This window comes from Acyrthosiphon pisum, chromosome A1, assembly GCF_005508785.2.
Source record: "Acyrthosiphon pisum isolate AL4f chromosome A1, pea_aphid_22Mar2018_4r6ur, whole genome shotgun sequence".
In the NCBI taxonomy this organism is placed as follows: Eukaryota; Metazoa; Arthropoda; class Insecta; order Hemiptera; family Aphididae; genus Acyrthosiphon; species Acyrthosiphon pisum.
Genome location: NC_042494.1, coordinates 94,856,103 through 94,871,247, shown reverse-complemented (window position 1 = coordinate 94,871,247; position 15,145 = coordinate 94,856,103). Strand labels below are relative to the sequence as shown.

Here is a 15,145-nt window from a genome sequence, read left to right as displayed (position 1 = left end):
CCGCGGCTCTGTGCAAATTAAATAAGTGGGTCGTGTGTGCTGCAACTAACATTTTCTTGTCTCACTGTCGAAAAAGTTCGCGCCACCACCGACAACAAGTCATTTTGTTGTTTATAGTCTATACTCTATAGACTTATAGTGTCTTAAAGTAGACAAGTACTAATGTGTATATCACGATTAATGATATATCATATATCTTTAATCGTGGTTTTAAATTGTTAATGTATAAAAGTAAGTAGTAATTATAGTACTAAGGTATTTAGGTATATATAAATACTTAGTTTTCATAATTAAGAAATTTACGTGGTTAAAATAAGTTAAAGAGACCACTAGATAGTGCTACTAGTCAGTACATTTTCAATCGCGCTTTACGAGCCGTGTTATACAGTCTCGATCACGGTTTAAGAAATACCTTAAACCGTGGTCTCGATGTGTTGAACCAGTTTATATCTTTAATCGCGATACCAGCATATTACAGTGACACCAATTTTAAAAAAACATCATACAGTGAAGCCATGCTAGCGGCACTTGTCGTTACGCTCCTCGGCGCCGTCGCTCCGCTCCGCAAATCGTAAATATCCTCCGACTTGCAATAATTGCAACACCCACGGCTTATCGTCGGCTTAATTCGTAAATCTCGTAACTCCAAAATGATTACTTTTCAGGAACAACAAAAAACATTATTATATTATTATAATATTGTATATTATACAGTTTTACAGTATATACATCTCGATGGCTCCCGTAAAATGAGCATTTATCAATTCTGATAAGGTAGGTAACCGTTCTATTGCCTATGCATATCATAGAAGGGATTTTAATAAAAATATTTATTTTTCTGATATAATTCAGGATTCAAGACGGCCGATGGATGAATAATAATTATTATTACAATTAAACAATAATAATCTACTATGTACCTACCTAATTTTAAAATTAGTTATTTTCATTATAAAATATAACATAAATACACGATGAAACAATTACATTTTTAAAATATTTTACTATTCGCTGAACTAGTATGAATAATATGGTTCCATAAAAAATGATTGTAATATAAATATATGTTTACAAATATCACAAAATATACACCAATGTTGGATTTTATGATAACTGTTTTAACATTTTTGAGTAGGTAATATAACGATTATAGCATGTATTATATAGGTACAATGTATTCATTATAAAAAATACAACTAGGTGATAGTATCATTTCCAATATAACCATCATACAAAATTGGAAACTCATCCACGTTTTTAACCACTGAATACATAAGTGGTGATTGATAAAACATACGTTTAAGAAGAGTATTATTATTTTTCGATAACGAAATTTATATAATTAATTTAGTCATAGTATATTTATGAAAGGTAGGTAAGTAAAAGAGACATCATTATTCATGCACAATCTATTGCCGTGGCTGCTTCAAATATAGTTATTTTTATAATTTTCATTTTTCAGCTTTGAATAACATTGAATTTTAATCATTTAACTCGTTTAACTGGTTTAAAATTCGATACATTAATTTAACATCAACTACTATATAGGCAGGTATAGGTATTCAAAACTACAAGAATTAAATATCTAAAATATAAATAATACAATTTTTTTTTTCTCATTAACTTAACTTTTTTTATTGTATGTATAAAAAAGCGGGGCCTGTTCAACTGTGTCCCTATAACAACGTCCCTGTATACTGTAGTATATTGGTATAAATATTTATATAGTATAAGGTATAAACACTACTAAGTCGTATTGTTACGATCACTATTATTAAATTGACTATTATATAATGAGGTTGAAAAATAATAATCCTAAAGAATATAAACAATAAACATATTAGGTTATCGGTCAAAATATCCAAATTTAAAAAGTAGAAAAACGTTTTAAAATGGCATTAATCATTATACTCAAATAATTTATAATAGGTATATAACAAAATATTGGTTAAAATGTAAAATAATTAAATTATACCAATTATAATAGCATTTTTTTTTTTAATTTACTTAAACAATTAATATAAATATAATACTATTTATTAATAATTGATGGCGTATCCATTTTATACATTTTTTTTTTTCATAACTCCCTCGATGTAGAAATCTTGCACGGCTGCAGTGCATGAACCTGAGTGACGATGCCTCCTCCAGTCATCCCCAACCCAAAATTACACCCAATACTCAGGCATCAATTGTAGTATATAAATAGTATAATTGAGTACAACTATTATAAAAAATAACTACAAATATTTTAAACTGACAATGAATATTATAATATGTTGTAATACCAATTTCCAATTCAAATATACAACTCACTTTCACGGAATAAGCATTATTTTTTTAAAAGTATTTACTAATTACTTATTATTTTTGTATTCAGATACGGGTAAACACACGTTACCTACGAGGCTTGAATGTATAATGCATAGTATTCAATCCATTTAAAACGTTGCTTACGCCATACATTACGACTCAATATTTTTATAATCTTAAAAATCATGGGAAAATTTTTAAATACCTAGCCGATTATGATTAATTTTTAATTTAAATTGTTGAAGACTTTTTTTTTTTTTTTATTGAGACTTTTAAGGTGGTCCGGACCCAATCTGGCGCCACCACTGACTACAAGAAAAAGATCAACTCACAAAATCTGTGTTGGTATATCTTTTTATTTTCTAAAAATTTTTTTTTCTGTTTGCAATAAATTGTATAAGTTAATATTCGAGCTAATTTTATTAGAAAATATTTTAGCATAATTTGTATTAAACATTTAGTAATATCTACTAATCTACGTACCTAATTGTATTATTTTACATTTTAACATTTTATTAAAAAAAAAAAAAGTTTTTCTATATTTTTAAAATTGAATGTTTTGTCCAGGGGTCCGCTGACCTGCATAGTTTAGTGAAACGCTGACCTAGAGTCTAGACGAAAACGTGATAAATGCGGTAATTTCGTAACAAAAAAAAAAACTACCGATAACAATATAATATAAAGCTACATGCGAAAAGTAAATACGTAAACGAGCTTATCGTTGCGACTTGCAAACAACGACGGTTGCGCGGTCATCCGGCTGCTGCGTCGACGCCGTTCGCAGAAGCCGCGCGCGCGGTGTATCCACCAATCATTAGCAAAATATGCAATAATATAAAATTGTAATATTATGATATAATATTTAGCAATTATTGCATTGTGATGTAATTAGGTACGTTAATTAATGACGATTACGATTGTTATAGGTAGGTACCAATGCGTAATCAATGCAGCGACAGACCGCACGCGTCTTGCGACGATATAAAACGACAACTGTCAACAACAACAACAATAATTAACATCGACGATCACGCGCGGAGTAGTGTACATTGTACATACACAATAATATACATGATATTATTATAATCAGTCGCGTATAGAGTTTACTACGAGCGGCACGCCCGAAGTGTATTATAGTGGTTTTCGTTCTCGCCGTGTCTTGTCTGCACGCAATAATAATATAATATTTAGGTATCTCGTTTCGTTCCGACCGTGTTTGCGGTTTCGGCCAGTTCCACCAGACGTGCGAGTATACTATAGTAAATATCGGCGGTAAGTTTGTCCCTATAATATTTTCATATGCGATTGCCTACAATATATAATTTATAAGTTGGTCTTATAACACAGAACTGGGTCTGAAATCTCTGCATTCTGCGTGTGTATAATATAATTAATAATAATATATATATTAAATATTTACTATTCAGCCAATTGTATAATCGTATTATAATATATTACACGCTGAACTGCCATAGATATGTAGCAATGTATCTATATAAGTTATAGCCTACCTAATGATTATAATATTGAGTTGTACGAATTACGAATCGAGTATGTGACCGTGTATTTTACTATTTTCTTGTACCTACAAAATAAATGTGCATTATATACCTCCGACGTCGGCGTGGTACCTATCACATATAAATATATAATTTAAAACGTGCAGGGTTAACCTTTTTATTATATAAATAATATATTATGTAGACTGTTGTAGGTAGTGCGTAATATAAATATGATATTATATACCTGTGAATCTACCTACATGTATAACTGGCAACTCTGATACAACTCATTTAAAAACGATTGGGATAAAATAATGACTAAATCTTGTTGTTTTTGTTGAATTGTATTGTGATGGCTAGATGTATTAACAATCAATATAATAATAATATAGGAACTTTATATTTAACACCAATATGTAAGTAGTGGTCGAAATGGCTCAAGACAAGAGGAGGGATGCCTTACAATTCAGATTTCCCGATATAATCTTAACATTCTTCTATTCTTTGTCAGAAAAAAAGTAGAGGGATGCCATCCCTCCGTATCCCCCCCCCACTTCAAGCACTGTATATAAGTTGTAAGTATAGGACATAGGTACCTAGGTAAGCAAATGTCATATTGTAATCACGATAGCAGTACAAAACAATATTGGTAAATATGTAAAACTTATTCGGATAAACCATTATTTTTTAACCTGTCAAGTATATATGCTACTGCGTTATGTAACATGACGGAAGATAATGGTTTTACGAGTGTATAAACGCAATAGACAATTTATTTCATACAATTATAAAAAAATTATTATGAAATGTAGGTATAACTGTATAATAGGTATACGCCGTATACTTACCTAATGGCTAATATAGTGACTTTATTATTGGTAGTACAAATGTGGGAAAATGGATTGATGGATAATACAGTATAATATACTTTATAGGGGTATAGTACTCAAGTGTCAATTATTATGATATATTTATACATTATACATATATAATAAATAATAATTAATATATTAATATTATAATGTTCAAATGTTGATGTATATAGAACTGTGACCATTTCCACTTATTAATTAATGAATAATTTATTCCAATTCAATATTCGAAAATAAAACAATCAATAATCGTTAATATACATGCGATTGTATACTGCATCTAAAAATATTATAATGGGTATTTGTTCATATGGTTACGTATAATATTAATGTATAGTTAATGTAAAAAAAAAAACGATAACGCGAGTAAATATTGCGTGTATAAAGGTCATTTATATATTATTGTATTTATTATTAAAAATATTATAGCTGTAAAATTAAAAAGAACACAAAATACAATAGATAATTTACATTCTAAGCGAAGTGATGAGTGGTTTTAATGATTTTACGACGATGATTTTTTTGTCTGTCTAACGTCCCCTTTAAAAGCAATAAAAATGCTTCAATCCTTATAAGTTTGTACCTATACGTGATTTCTGGTAAGAAAACAGATCTATAAAACAGTATTTTTTTTAAATAATTGGACAACATAAAAAAATACTCATGATCAGTCTAAACTTCAATATCTTGAAAATTAAATACAATAGGTAGATTCCACATAAATTATTCTGAAAAATAGTGATCTTTCCTAGCGATCTTTCCTAACGATTCTAGGGAGCTATACTCCGTACCAAATAAGAACGCACCGGGCGGCCACGGGAAAAACCGGTTTTGTTACGTAAATTTGGTGCGCTCTTATTTGGTATAGGTATTTTGGTATATAGTTCAATAAATCTTAATTATTCAATCACCATAGGTATAGGGAAAATGTTCACCATTGCATATATAATAATTTTACTATAAACAATAAAATTTTCAAAATATTTAGACTAATTTTAAGCTATTTACACACTATGAACCTAACCTGATCTAATTGTATGTGTTTTAATTTGTATGATGAAAATTGATTAACAAAATAAAATACCTACATGGCTACATTCAATTAAAAACACATGCGGTGATAAACTTTATTGCGTAACAATATAGGTATTATGATTTATGAGTGATGCATCACACTCACAAAGGGTACAATCTTTTAGGTTAATTGATAATAGAATAACTTATATCAACCAAATATTTGTAATTTATACTGTAAATACGTAGCTACTGTAGCTACGTCAAGTGTCTTATTAGTTATAACTTATAAGCATAGATTAAGACACATACCGCAATATGTATATATATTATTGTTTATTAATTAATCTATGCTGTAGCTTATAGCCCGTAACATATAATATTAAAAATGTATTTTAATATATGCCTCGTTGATTTTGTAAAAAAAAGTGTTACTTTACCTAATAGAAAAATAAATAACTAATAGCAGTAACATTAATAAACTATAATAAATATCGTTCGAAATTTAGAGGCTAGGTACCACGTGTCCACACCGTCTCAGCCCATAATCGTTTTTCGTACCTGTATAATAACATAGTATGTACCAAGGTTGATATAACATATCCACCTTGGCATGTATCATTATGTGATTATTTATAATTAAATTCAAATTTCATTATACTCAAACCGTATAAATTGGTAGGTAACAGGTATACCTACCATTTAATCAGAGCCACTTTCCGGTTTTATAAATTTTAAACTATACATTTACACAGGTCATCACAGACTATAACAAAAATATATTGTATATTATTGTAAGCATGTTACCGTTAAATATTTTATCAGACTTGGGTAAAATACTTTTTAAAAGTATTTCAAATACATATTCCAAGTATACTTTTTTTCTATTGAGCTTAAGGCCGGCAACTATAGCCATTAGCATTAGCTGTTTTGTTTTTAGGGGTGGGGGAATGGTTGGTTGAAACACATTGGGATATGTGGCGAGGATTTGTTGCTAAAAATCTCGAGTGTTCACCCATCCGGGAACAATTAACAACACCGGTACGTACCTATACACACAGAGTTTTCGCAATTGAGTGTAGGGACTGCGCCACACCAAGCCACGTTGACGATACGTCATAGTCACCCATCACGGGATCAGCTAGTACAAAATTAATCTAGATTTAAATATGAAATTCAAAAAGGTAAATTTAAAAAATATACCTACCTAATAAAAAAGTTATAAATATTTTATACCATATTTATATTATTATTAATACGGTAACCGGTAAATTGAAGTAATTATAAAAGCCTTACTTTGATTATATTGAATAAGTTTAAAACAAATTGTAGGAAATGTTTGGGGGAGCTATGGACATTTTTGGGAGGGCTTAGCTCCTAAAGCCCCCCCCCCCTATTTGCGCCTATGGTAAGAGGCTTTTATTTCTAAATTCGTTTATTATTGTATAGTGAATAAATTAATATGGACCTATTATACAATTTAGAAGTAACTATAGTAATTATCTACTATCTAATGAATCTCATCGTTTTTTTATATTTTCATTTAAAGCCAGTTTTGATAATTTTAAAATTGTACTTTGTTTGTATATTTTAAAATGCTCATAATACTTTTTTTAAAACTAAAGTATGTATATAAAAAAAGCTTGAGATTCATTAGATATTATCCTTACTTCTAAATTTGATAATAGGTCAATTCACTTTAATATTAAACATAGCAGCCAAGTTAAATTAATTATTCAGAATGCACAATTTGCTATGTTATGCGTTTTTAAGACGGAGACAACGCATGTGGGTTTAGCGTTCTCTTAACAGTAAATAATATCGCAAAAATATAATTTTAGACTATATATTCAACTGACTCACTGTGAAGGTAAATTAATACATATACATATATCAATAAATAAATACAAATATCATTAAACACTATTGACACTATTATGATTTAAATTTCTAGTGATAATGAGGCTGATTATAATGGACAATGCAGACAAAGTTTCGGAATGGGCTGCCAAATATGTGGCAAAGAGGATAAAACACTTCAACCCAGGGCCCGACAGATATTTTGTTTTGGGGTTACCCACAGGTGTGCCCTGGTGTTTCTTTATACTATTATTATTACTACCTATACAATTTCGATTTTGTTAACGCTAACAGTAACCAAACACAAATAAATATGTCCAATTTTAGGTGGAACGCCATTAGGAATGTACCAGTATTTGATCCAATATTACAGGGCTGGAGATATTTCATTCAAGTACGTCAAGACTTTTAACATGGATGAATACGTGGGTAAGAAACGAATACCAGAATAGATAAAGATTAAAAATTACAATACATACAAAATATATTCGAGAGTCTAGTATTAAAGAAACGTAACAACCAAAAACGCGATATTTTGATTAAATACAATAGCCTTGTTTTATATTAATACGTTTTAATAATTGTTGATACGTTCAATGAAAAAAAAGTCAATCTAGTATCATTGGAGATACGTCGTTCTACTACTAATAAATACTTTAAAAATTAATATTTTTTGCTAATAATAAAAATATCGCATTTTTGGTTGTTACGTTTCTTTAATACTAGACCCTCGTATTAATATACTATAATAGTACCTAATATAGACACTAAAATTATTTTAAACATAAACCGTAGAGTTAAGTTATTTTTGGGTATTTGACTACCTACCTATATAATATAGTATTTTATTTTATTATCCAAAATACGTGTACAGGAATACCAAGAGATCATGTGGAGAGCTATCATTATTATATGATGACAAATTTTTTCACGCACGTCGACATAGATCCGAATAACGCACACATTCTGGACGGCAACGCTGTAGACTTGCATGCGGAGTGCATGAATTACGAACGGCTGATAGAAGAGGCTGGCGGGGTTCATCTATTTATTGGAGGTAGGTGCCTACATGTTAAAGTATTAGAGGTATACACTCAGTGGTGGTATGAACGTGGTAAATTTATTTAAAGAATATCTGATTTTTACATAAAATACTATTAGTTCTCATAAAGTATTATCGATGCTCTAATATAATAATATGCCCCACCCCTAATCCTCAATATATAGACTAATCTTGAAAAACCTTAGTATGAAGTCTAAAAAAATAATGTCTACACCGTACCATAGCCAGGGGGGTTTGGGAATTTAACCTCTTATCCTATTGCTTTCCACCCATAAAAAAAGGTATATTTATATACAAATAATGTTACTTAGTTTAATGTATATACTTAACCTCCCCCCCTTTCATAATCCTAGCCACTGCGCCGCTGGTAATGTATGTAATGTTATACCTACTTTATTCTTCTTGTTCTTGATAATATTATTACCTCTCTATAGTAACATTGTTGTCGTTTTATTCGGTTCGGATTTTGTGCTAATTCGTAAAGGCATTGGTCCGGACGGTCATATAGCGTTCAACGAGCCCGGCTCGTCATTGGCGTCGAAGACCCGAGTGAAGACTTTGGCCCGAGAGACATTGGAGGCAAATGCCAGGTTCTTCGACAACGACATTGAGAAAGTCCCCAAACGGGCACTGACGGTTGGCGTAGGAACAGTTATGAATGCGGAAACGGTAAGTAACAGGTGCCCGTGGGTAAATATTTAAACAAATTTAACACGCTGGCGTGTATTAATTTATGACTTCAAGAATCTACAAGCCGCCACTCGCATAACGTGTCTCCATCATACGTGTAGGCACAACTTGTCAACATAGCAAATTTTAGGTACGTTCCCAATAATCCATTTTACTCCGTTATTTTTTAAATTAGAGTTACTCAACCTATCATAATATGTAAAGGTAAGATAATATAAAGAGCATCCGGAGGCTTTTGTTGATATTTTAATTTTGAAGCAAATTATGCTAATTTTAAAATGTACACACAATGTAGTCTTCAAATGCTCATAACTTATTTCGTAATTAAAATAACAATAAAAGAATCTAAGATACCTTAGAAAATATTAAATAATTTTACCAATTTAAATTGTATAATATGTCAATTCACTCTAGTTTTAAAAATAACAGAGTGTAAAATGGATTATTGTGAAATTGTGAACGAATAATTTGCTACATTGTACGTTTGTATAACGCCACATGTGTTGCTATGTCATTCGCCTTATCAAAAATGAAGACGATTGTTCTTTTAATTACGGTGTTAATATTATAAACTATAAAATATTATATAGGGGACTCTGAAGACTAGGGATCAGAATGCATATATGTACTCAGTGGTATGGCAAAAGTAGTAATCGAGAGGCGGCCGCCTCTGAGTTTTTTAAGTGATGCAGTTGGGTAATACTATTGTAATAATATATAGTATAGTAGTCGTAGTGTGCCATCTGTTCACGTGTTTTTAGGAGACAACCTTGCACCAGTGTCATCGTATTCCGTAGATGGTAGACCTTTAGATGTAAATACTATATTATAGTATATAGTCACTCGTATATCAAAATTTTTGAGTAAAATATTAATTGAAATGACTTTTATGTTTAGCAAAAATGGTAGAAAGTTTTCAATAATCAATAAATATAAATGTTTTGCGACATACAACAAAAGTCAAAAGATGGCGAAAGAACTCAGTGTTGCATATATAATAAGTTATTATTACAATCTTTTTGTATGTACCTATACCTAACTGATTTAATTTCTGAACATTTTAGATTTTGAGCGGAGTAAAAGAATTTATTGGTTTTATAATGATGTGTTTTTTTATTTATTTTTTTTCTGTTTGTCAGCAATATTCGGATAGCAAAAATGCTACGATTTTCAAGATCAGGATCTCTTCTGATAGAAAATTAAACCTAATTGGTATTTTTGGGAGGTAAAAATTGAAAATTCCAAGTAATTTTAAAAAGCGTCGAGAAAAACAAGAAAGTTGTAAATTTTATGCAAAACCGATTTTTGAAAAAATCAATTTTTTTTTTTTTGGGTCAATTCAAAAACTTATAACCGCAGACCTTTGAAAATGTCTCCAAATATTTATATTAACATTTTCAATGAATGGTAAAAATTTCGAAATATTTTGAATCTTTTTCACTTAGTAAAAAAGCTTGAAAATGTAATACATAGGTATTAAAGTTCAAAAATATCAGAAACATAATATAGGCATTATTAATTTTTATATGCACTTATAGTTAAAATTTTGAACTATTGTTCAGTTATTAATTCATAAAAGTTTTTCTTTTCATAGCTAACATTTGACACTTTGATAGAAGATATTCCTCATAAATGTTCCTACCTTAAACAAAAAAAAAAGTTTACCGGAATACAACATACATTTTTATAAGTGTTTGAATTTAAAATTTTTACGATATTGGATTTTCATCAGTAAATTAACGAATTTTACATCAATCAATTTTTGATATTTTGTTGTTATTCAAAACTGGAGTATACATATATTTTTAGGCAAAAGAAAATTTTAAAATGTTGTAAATTATTTTTCAGTTAAAAATTTAAGTTTTTCTTTTCATACCTAAGATAAAAAAAATTTAATGAAAGATTTCACATAACTTTTTTTACCTATAGCAAAAAAAGTGTACTTGGTGTAATTTTTTATGAGCTTTTGAATGATTTTAAAAATATTTGATATTTTTATGAATTTTATTTTAACTATTAAATTTAATTATTTAAACAAAAAGTATGACACAACGTCTCCGTCCTCAGAATCGTTTTTCGTATACAAATATACAATGGTCAATGAATTTAAATTTAACACATCCATTTTAACGACATACTCGACAAGTGACAACTACTGAATAGCAGAGCGGTATCCACTTGTCCATCTTTTTTTAGCTTATAATGTTTCAGAATAATATCAAAATAAATTATGATATCACGGATATTTTTATAAAAAATATTAAATCTTATAGAAATTATATTTTCTTCAAAATTTCTTCTTATTAAAGGCTTGTATATTATGAGTTATCCTTAGTCCTTAACACTGTGTAGGTATAATGTTTATGTAGGATTGTAAGAGTTTTACCATTTTTTCATATATACAATTTGCTTACATAATATACGCACATTCTCACATTAGGCGGCATGTCTAATAACTCGTTGTATTTTACTTACTACAGGTTATGATACTGATCACGGGATCACACAAGGCGTTCGCTCTGCATAAAGCCATTGAAGAAGGCGTCAATCACATGTGGACCGTTTCGGCGTTCCAACAACATCCGAAAACAATCATACTATGCGATGAAGACGCTACATTGGAATTGAAAGTAAAGACTGTGAAATATTTTAAGGTAAGTTCGTATATATAATTCTAACTGCAGGCATAGATATTTAATAAAATATCAAGCATAATATACAAATTTGTAATTGAAAAAAATAAGAAATATTTTCAATTCAGATTGTTTTACTAGGTATATATTATTAATTACACTTTTTACCTATTCTATACAAATGTAGTGTGATAGGATTATATAGTATTATACTAATAAACTATTTGATTATTGTTACGTGAGAGTAGGTAATTCATGCATTTTTGAAAAAGCAAAAGAACATTATGTTTAATTTAAACATAAGATTTGTGAAAATGTTTTAATTATTTTATCACATTTACCTAGCACAGAATTATTAAAAATCGCTATTTAAAGTTGGAGGCACGTATGCATTTAGGAATCCTGCATTAGGTTTACTGATTGTTGGTGGGGGTACAGAAAATGAATGAAGGTATTTACTATTTATTAAGAGGACGCTACACTCACAACATGGGCCATGGCCGCATGTGTTGGCTCTGTCATGCAAACAGTGGCGTAATTTGGACATGTTTGTGGGGAGGGATAAAACATTTAGCCTCCTCCACTAGCCACAAAAAAAAAAATTGATTTATATAATAAAAACGTCTCAGTCTAACCATTATGATCTGGAATCTGTTTAATGTAACTTTGTACCTAAGTAAGTACATGTATAAATGCATGCATTCATGAAATATGAAAATAAATAATTACATACTATTTAATTAAGTTTATAAATGTACTTTTTCGAGTAGATTCGTGGAATAATCTTTGTAGACGTACAATACTCAAAATTGCAAACTTTAAAAGGGTATTTATAACCTTGGTCTTTGGAACTAAGTCCGACCAACAAATTATGATTGCACCATGCCACCATTGTACTTACCTCGTTAAAATATGTAGATTTCCAAAAAAAAATTTCCAAAAATTGCTTGGGAGCTTAACTGAATTTTCTATGTATAGAATCGTGGAATAACTGCGTATGCGTAATATACGCAAAATCCGGAACTCCAAATTGTTATAACCTTGGAACTAAGCAAAAATGCAATAGTGATTACTGATTAGTGTTTATTAATGAAGTAATATTATCTTAGTTACAGCTACCATATAGGGGATTTAGGTTTTTATTTGTTGTTTCTATAAAAATAAATACTACGAGGAGGATACGACACCCTAATCCCCCCCCTCCCCGTAATTACGCCATTGCATACAAATGAACATAACATAGCAAAAACAGTTCTGCGTGGGATAATTATAGTAGAATTACCAAAATTCCACAATGCGTAGTGAAAAACTTTAACTGTCGTGGCAGTTTAATTTTTTTTTGATAGCACTAACCAATAATTTTTAAAAATTAAATGAAAAAAAACCAAATGTTCTCAAACTGATAAGTGTTATAACTTTAATAATTATTGTATTTATGTTATCTACATAATAATTATGCTACGACACAGATAAAATAATACATTCATTATTAAAGCGAGTTATGAGTATTTTAAAACTGTAAATTGTTTGTACACCTAAAACACTCATAACTCGCTTTAAAATTAAAATATAATAAAAATCCTATGAGATGCCCTGGATAATAATTTTATATACCTTTAAATCTTATTAGTGGTCAATTTATTCTAATTTTACAACTAACAGCAAAACGTAATCTGCTTAGCGTCAAATTTATGTGTGTAAGACGGAGACAAGATATAATGCAGGTGCTACTTAAGGTCCTCTTAAAAAAAAAATATAAATATTTTAAGAAATAAAACATTGAACAACTGTAGTGTATTAAGTAACTATTTTTAAGCTCCGGACTTTCATATTATGTCTGACTTGCGGGTTGAAAAAGATCAATTTCAATTTAGCTCATAAGTAGCTGTGCAGACAATATACATATATAGTTTATATACATATTACAGATTATATTTAAAATGTATTATTAAGTCTGTTGTTTTTAAATTACAGGCTTTAGGTGCCGTTCATGAAAAGCTCATTGAAGACAATTCAGATTCATGAATAAATTTTATCATAAATGATTGTTTTTTAAAAATCCATACAAAATATATAAATAATTATTTATCTATATAATTGTATACACTAAATTATAGTATTAGTTATTATAAGAATTTGGTTTAAATATTCATATTTTTATATCTATTATATAACTCATTTATTTTAATAATAATAATAAAAATTATAATTTAATTAAATATTATATATTATCAATGACATCCAGAAATTACCTATAAGAAGCGTACATCTTAAGAAGATACTGTAACAAAATTCAACTCTTCCATTTTTCTAATATGTTAAGCCGCGTACACACTTGTAACATTTTCTGTTACACCGCAGCGCCGTAACACCGTTCCACCAGTTGTCGGTAAATTTGGCCGCATCAAAGGATATTACGCGCAAATGTTACGTGTGTACGCGGCTTTAGACTTAAGCAGTATATAACTTTGTTTTGTATTAAAACATTTTAAGCTAATATTCATTATATAATAAAAAAAATCTCAATTTTTCATTGTACGAGAAATATTTTTGATATTATAATTTTAAAGAATAGTACAGGGAGGGGAAATACTTTGTTGCAATTATACTTCATTATTGGTTTTGAAAAACCTATGATATAATAATAGATAAATGCTATATTATTAGATTTTATTATAAGTACTTTCACTACCTACCCTAAATCATATAGTAACAGAAATATGAAATATGCTTTTTTTATTGGAGATGAAGATATGTAATATTATTAATGTAATGATGTCATAGTTTTCTCTAAACAGAGATTGAAGAAACATTACGAGATACAGAAATAATCAAATTGAATTTTAAATCAGGAGGACTAACACAATTAAGGATCAGTAATCATTGTATAAAAGGTAATTTAAATATAACAAAGTTTTAGTGCATATCATATATATGTATATATTTTTTTTTTGTTCCAATAGGTTAATACCATAAAAACCAAATTACGCAGATGACAATATTTGATTAAAATACAATAATATCAATGATAATAAATAAACAATAATATATAAAAGCAACATTGAGGATTAAGTATAATAATTCTATAATATGACTATAAATATAATATAATATATAAACAAACATGTAAGTTAAGAGTTAATTCAGTACAAATTATGGTCAACTCAGGAGTGACAATATATTAATACTACATTTCAA

At 29.0% G+C, this 15,145-nt stretch overlaps 1 protein-coding gene across 1 annotated transcript; it reads left to right on the top strand.

The window, feature by feature from the left end:
• Nucleotides 1-3,385: 3,385 nt before the first annotated feature.
• Nucleotides 3,386-14,492, top strand: LOC100168570 (glucosamine-6-phosphate isomerase). The gene is made up of 7 exons (XM_001951034.5): nucleotides 3,386-3,585; nucleotides 7,656-7,784; nucleotides 7,889-7,990; nucleotides 8,436-8,618; nucleotides 9,109-9,293; nucleotides 11,795-11,968; nucleotides 13,922-14,492. Exons 2-7 carry the CDS (start codon nucleotides 7,661-7,663, stop codon nucleotides 13,970-13,972), a joined length of 819 nt encoding a protein of 272 aa, XP_001951069.1. The 5' UTR covers nucleotides 3,386-3,585; nucleotides 7,656-7,660; the 3' UTR covers nucleotides 13,973-14,492.
• The last annotated feature ends 653 nt before the right edge of the window (nucleotides 14,493-15,145 follow it).